The sequence below is a fragment of the Bufo gargarizans genome, chromosome 4, assembly GCF_014858855.1.
Source record: "Bufo gargarizans isolate SCDJY-AF-19 chromosome 4, ASM1485885v1, whole genome shotgun sequence".
Classification (NCBI taxonomy): Eukaryota; Metazoa; Chordata; class Amphibia; order Anura; family Bufonidae; genus Bufo; species Bufo gargarizans.
The window spans coordinates 525,472,731-525,479,049 of record NC_058083.1 but is presented as its reverse complement, the minus strand read 5'-3'; the positions used below and the strand labels follow the sequence as shown (position 1 = coordinate 525,479,049).

The 6,319-nt window shown below is 47.1% G+C and overlaps 1 protein-coding gene across 1 annotated transcript; it reads right to left on the bottom strand.

Moving 5' to 3' along the window:
• Nucleotides 1-829: 829 nt before the first annotated feature.
• On the bottom strand, nucleotides 830-3,659 carry LOC122934433 (hemoglobin heart muscle subunit alpha-type-like). Its single transcript, XM_044289890.1, has 3 exons — nucleotides 3,565-3,659; nucleotides 2,482-2,686; nucleotides 830-940 (listed from the first exon to the last, which is right to left on the bottom strand). Exons 1-3 carry the CDS (start codon nucleotides 3,657-3,659, stop codon nucleotides 830-832), a joined length of 411 nt encoding a protein of 136 aa, XP_044145825.1.
• Nucleotides 3,660-6,319: the final 2,660 nt, after the last annotated feature.

Sequence of the window (6,319 nt, the reverse complement as noted above, 5' to 3'; positions counted from 1 at the left end):
AGGATCCTCTGGTGGGTCAGTCCGACACTGAGGACTTAGCTTGAGATGCGAGCACATGTACTTTCTCAGCTAACGGACACTAAACCTAGGGGCAGACCTAGGTCCAACTCCTAGCCTCCTATGGGGCAGAGTCAGGACTGGTAATCTTGACCCATCCATACAAAACTATGTGGGCTGTAATACATTGAAACATTAAACAAAGAATTTGTACTGCAAATCTGTTTTATAAAGTGCCCCCACAGGACTTTCAGAGAACCTGGATTAGAGGCCCCCAACCTTCTGTAGGTTCTAAGTTACATTCAGACAACCCATGGTGCTGCACCGTAAGGAGGGAGACAAAAAGGAAAACACAATAGAGATCTGAAACTGGCCCAATGATAGATGGTTAAGAATGGAGAATAAATATGATATACGAGACCAGACAAGCCCATTTATGTCTTCTACACCTCGTGACATCATTCCTTCCACCCCCATAGTCTACTGCAGAGATTCTCAATCTGTGGCCCTCCAGCTGTTGTAAACCCCCAACTCTCACCATGCCCTGCTGTAGGCTGTCTGGTCATGCTGGGAGTTGTAGTTATACAACATCTGGAGGGCCGCAGGTTGGGCATCCCTGGTCTACTGGATTTGGTGATGTAGATGCCATTATTAACCAAATTCATAGCAACAGAAGCTCAGACTAAAAGTACCAGGAGACGGGATGTACACGTATATAATATTTATTACAGAGATCAGGAGAAGAGATCCCAGGTCATGGAGCAGTCATCAGAATCATGGAGGACAGATGCTTGTTAAAGGAGACAGACAGATCTGAGAAGAACCTTCCCAGTCAGCTGGAGATCAGGGCAACAGCAACTTCATTGAGGAACTTGTCACAGGCCGACTTGTCCACATCTGGGAAATGCTTGACGATGACCTCCAGAAGACAACCACACAGCAGCTGGGGGAGGGATGATGGGAGTTATTGCACACAACTCTTATAAGGGCTCATGCACACAGCCGTATAATTGCAGATCAGATGTGGAGATTGAAGATTTGTTATTGATATTAACTAGATGCCATTTTGCCCAGAAATGGCACCACTTGTCCATGGGTTCTGTAGTGCAACACCATTGACAGTGATTTTGTCACGGCTGAGGATGGGGAAAACCCTCAGCCGTGTGATGCCAGGTGATGTTGTGACTACTCGGCCATGAGAACAGGATAGGGAGCAGGTCACCTCCTCACGCATCCCTAACCTGACCCTAACTCCTACCTGCATGGGCGGACCTTGATGGTAGGAGGACCCATGCGCAGGAACCTCGGAGCCCTGACTTGCCCTCCGCAGGTACCTGAGCTAGGTGCTGGGTAAGATGACCTACTCCTCCTAGGCACGGAGGAGCAGGAGTCTCAATGGCCAAGCTGTTGGGAAAAGGGGGACATAAACAGCCTTACGGGAATGGCAGGCGAACGAGAAGTTCCACCAACCTGCCACGGCCTTGCTGACTGGATCCCTGAACAAACAGGAATCCAGAACCGTAAACTGCACCAAATACATAGGAAGGTCCCAACAGAACAAAACATACTACATCAACACACAGAAGACAAACATAGCAACAATTCTCTCATACTGTCACGGCTGAGGATGGGGAAAACCCTCAGCCGTGTGATGTCAGGTTAGGGATGCGTGAGGAGGTGACCTGCTCCCTATCCTGTTCTCATGGCCGAGTAGTCACAACATCACCTGGCATCACACGGCTGAGGGTTTTCCCCATCCTCAGCCGTGACAGTATGACCACAGGGGTGGCTCTCACTGGCAGGTAAAATGCACAGGAGGCTGCTCCAGCCAAGCATGACTGAAGCAACCTACTGAGCCATGCCAAACACTCAGGCTATATAGGCCAAGAAGCCACACCCCACAGTCAGACACACCCAGTGACATCACACACAGGGAGGGGAGTTAACCCTTCCAGCACCACAGAAGGGAAACATTAAATAGGAGAAGTGTCCAACAGTAGCAACACTGTGGTTGTTGCCGCTGGCAACGACATGGGTGGCAACCGTGTCCTGGGAGATAGCCCGGAGGCTGGAACACAGCCACCACATGTACAGACAGCCAAACGTTGCCACGGGCAACCACAGTGCAGGAAGAGTGTCAGTGCACACCACGCATACTACACAGTGCACACAGACATACAACACAGTGAACACAATACACACACCTAACAGAGGTTGCTAGGTGCAACCGCATGCACAGCAGGAAAGCTGCCCACATACATACGTTGTCAGCGGCAACCACAGGTGAGGCAAATACCACTGCCCTCACCTGTGATTGACAACAAAACCAAACCGCTGACCATCGCATGCGGTTGAAGAGTCACGGTCATAGCCATGGCCGTGACAGATTGTGGAGGAACTGCAATACTAGATACAGCCATGGTCAAGAGTGGCACTATTTTTCAGCAGACTTTCTGATCCCCACTGGACAGATCTGCTCCTCACCTTGATGGTGTCCACACTGAGCTTCAGCTTGTTGGTGTGCATCTCCCGCAGTGTGGCCAAGTTCTCCTGCAGTTTTCCATAGTGGTTGAGGGCATCATTAATGGCATGGATGATCTTCCCTCCATGTGTCTTCAGATCCTGACTGCCAGGGGTCACGTCCATGTGAGTGAAGTGGGACTTGGTGTCTGGATGGTGCTGGAAGAGACTGAGGAGCATCCAGTGTTAGAGAACAATGTACTTCATGTACCAAGGAAAACAAGATGGCCAGACACTAAAGGGGCGGGAAGAAAAGTATTAAGCCTCTTTCACATGTCAGTGTTCTCCACAGACAGCACACGTCGCCATTCATTTTAATGGGTGTATTCACTATGTTTTAACATGGTCTGTGTTGATGCATGCTCCATTTTGTCCATCACCCCAATTATAGTCTAAGGGTCCGTGAAATTCATGGGTGCAACACAGATGCCACAGATCATTAGGAAGAGATACGATGAAAATTATTTCTCAGCTGTGCAGGGTCAGTGAAACACGGATGGCACATGGACAGCAAAAAATAGAAACATGGACCTAACATGAATCCTTCACGTATGAGTCACTGACCACCTTCTCACGAACGTGTGAATGAGGCTTTAGGAAGGCATTGAAGTGAATGAGGCTGAACTGATATCACAGTCTGAGGAAAGGTGTAGCACTGGGACAGAAAGCAGCCATTCTTTTTTAATCGTAGGCAACCCTCTAGTATTTGTTTTACATTTTAACTGATTAACTCGATACGGGGTGTGATTATATGCAGAGTATAGGGCTTTTACCACCCTTAAAAAAAAAAACTATTAATCATTTGTGAGATATACTTTTAGACTTCTTTGGACACAGTATTTCTACCAACACATTCCCCTCCCCCACTGAGATAAACATGCATGCTCAGCTCTATTCCTGGATTAGTTTTTCATGATCAAGGAAGATTCCAAACAAACCTGATACATTGTTGCATGTAGTCCAGGGGGCGGAGCTCCAGGTGTAACAATGTATCAGCTCCTCCTTCCCAGCCCCTTGTAGCAGTGACTATCTGGCTCTGCCGCTCACCTCTCCATGGCTTCACATCCAATCTTCTCAGCGTCAGCGTTAATCTTCACAAACAAGGGCTCCAAAGCCGCCTTCTCAGCATCTGATAGCGCCATCCTGGGATGTGAAGCTCCAGCACAAGGACCAATCTGCACTGAGGGGCCCCAGACTCCATCATCACCTTTATATAGGGAGGAATGGCTGCTGATCCAGCACACCTGGGGCCCTACAGGAGAGCCTGACAACCTGGCCTGGCTGACAACTCCTGGGACTGGAGTGCAGACACAATCAGCCGGCGGCTCTTGTAGATTAGGGGAATGTTCACAGGACAGATTTTTGTTATGGATTTTCACTGACATTTAGCACCAAAGATAAATTCCCAATTATTTCAATGTTAATTCAAACATCGCATTTTTCCCGCTTGTGGTTTTATAAGTCCTGCTGTTAGTTGTAATAAATTAGGCCATTGTTTTTATGTGATGTTTTTAGTTGTTTATTGCGGGGTTTTTTTTTCATAAAAACCACCAGCTCCAGAACGTATCTGAACGTCTATGCAAAATATGAAACTCAGGGCAATAAAGCGAATGTTTTTGCTCCTCTTGCATTTTTTTTAAACACAACGGGGGAGTTTTATCAAAACTGCTACAAAGGGAATCTGGCTGAGCTGCCCATAGCAACCAATCAGATTCCACCTTTTATTTTTCAGAGCTTCTTTGGAAAATGAAAGACAGAACATAGAAAGCGCTTATTTTTTGTTTTTCTTTACAGACGCTGCAAAACCAAACATGTCTACATTTGTGTTTCAGTTTTATACAACAAAAACATTTTTTTTTAAAATAAATCATGTTTTTGTGTCACCATTTTTGGAGAGCCTTTTTTTTTTCTGCCGATCGCCTTGTGTGGGGGCTTGATTTTTGCAGGTTGAGTAGATGCTTTCATTGGAACCATTTTGAGGTAGATATGACTTTTTGATTGCTTGATATTATGTTTTTTGTGACCAAAAAATGTTTATTTTGGTACTATTTTTTTTTTATTTCGATCACCTGACAGGGCAGATCATATTATATTTTTATGGATGTTACACACATGGCGATATCTAATATGTCTTTTTTTATTTATTTTTTATTTATTTTAAATTGAAAATGGCTTGCTGATGGGAAAGTGCTTTTTTTTTTACTACAAACGTATATTTGTTTTACCTATTTTACTTGTCCCAGTATGGGACTTCAACTTTTGGGAGTGGGCAGTTTATTTCCATGGTGAAGCAGGAGGCCGTCCGCTCCCTGCTTTACTGTTCCGCTGATCTGCGGCGCTCCCCGCTCAGGCCGCGCTGCTGGCAGTGGGAGGAGCGCTAAAGCCCAGGAATCAGCCGCCTGCACAGCCAACAGCGCAACGTGTGTGTGAGCGCGTCCTGCTGCTGCTGGGAACGCAGGATGTGCCGATCATCAGGGAAGCAGGTATTTTTTTTTTTTTTTTATAGAGCTGGAGAGGGCACTAGGGGCCAAAGGGGGGGCACAAGGAGGACATAACTACTGTGAGGGGGCACAATGTGGGCATTAGTCCTGTATTCATATCTGCTTATTTAAAAACCATTTAAAATTGGAATCCAAAGCGGGCTTTGGTAGAGGTACCAGCCAGTACCAAACCCAAGTTTGATTGCTATTTTAATTGTTTTTAAATACTCAGATATGAACACAGTAGGAATTCACCAAAGTCTCACGCGAGTCTTTGGGCGAGATGAAGTTTGGCTCCACGAAGCCCATACATTTTAATGCTGTGCAGAAAAAGCATTAACATTGAAGTTTTTGAACTAATTGACTTCAGATCTATGATCTGAAGGTTGATTCGCTTAAGGCCTCCTGCACACAAACGTGTGCGCCCCGCAATGCATGAATACAGACCATGGGGCAGCCACAGCGGATCGCGGACCCATTCACTTTAATGGGTCCGCGATCCGCCAGTTCCGCGAAAAGATAGGAAATGTTCTTTTTGCGGGACGGAAGTACGGGACGAAACCGCACGAGAACCACTCTGTAGTGCTTCCGTGGGTTTCCGTTCCGTGCTTCCGTTCTGCATCTCCTGATTTGCGGGACCATTGGAATGGCGCCAATGTATTGCGGACCCGCAAATGCGGTCTGCAATACGGCAAGAGGCAGCACACGTTCGTAGTGCAGGAGGCCTAAGCCTAATTAGAATGGGTTGGTCTTACAGTAACCAGCACAGTGCCCCCTGCTAGGGATTTCCCTTCCTTACATAGTAACATAGTATATAAGGCTACATGCACACGACCGTGTTCCCCCCGAGGCCATATTGCGGCCCGCATACAGCGGGTCCGCAATACACGGGCACCGGCCGTGTGCATTCCGCATCACGGATAGCGGTTCCATTCACTTGAATGGGTCCGTAATCACGGAGATGCAGAACGGAGGCACGGATCGGAACCCCACGGAAGCACTGCGGAGTGCTTTCGTGGTGTTTCTAGCCGTGCCTCCGTACTGCAAAAAAGTAGCGCATGCACTATTTTTTTGCGGTGCGGACCATCGAATGCGAATAGCGGACCCCATTCAAGTGAATGGGTCCGCAATCCGCATGTGGCTGCCCCACAGCCTGTTATCCTGCAAGTTGATCCAGAGGAAGGTAAAAAATCCCCTGTGAGATAGAAGCCAATTTTCCTCACTTTAGTGGGATAAACTTCCTTCCCGACTCCAATCAGGCATCAGAATAACACCCTGGATCAACGACCCCTCTCTAGATGCTATAGCCTGTAATATTATTA

Coding starts and splice junctions, on each gene's coding strand:
- LOC122934433 (XM_044289890.1), bottom strand. CDS start 3,659: ATGGCGCTATCAGATGCTGAGAAGGCGGCTTTGGAGCCCTTGTTTGTG. Junction 2,687..3,564: donor GGATGTGAAGCCATGGAGAG/GTGAGCGGCAGA, acceptor GATGCTCCTCAG/TCTCTTCCAGCACCATCCAG. Junction 941..2,481: donor TCAGTGTGGACACCATCAAG/GTGAGGAGCAGA, acceptor TCCCTCCCCCAG/CTGCTGTGTGGTTGTCTTCT.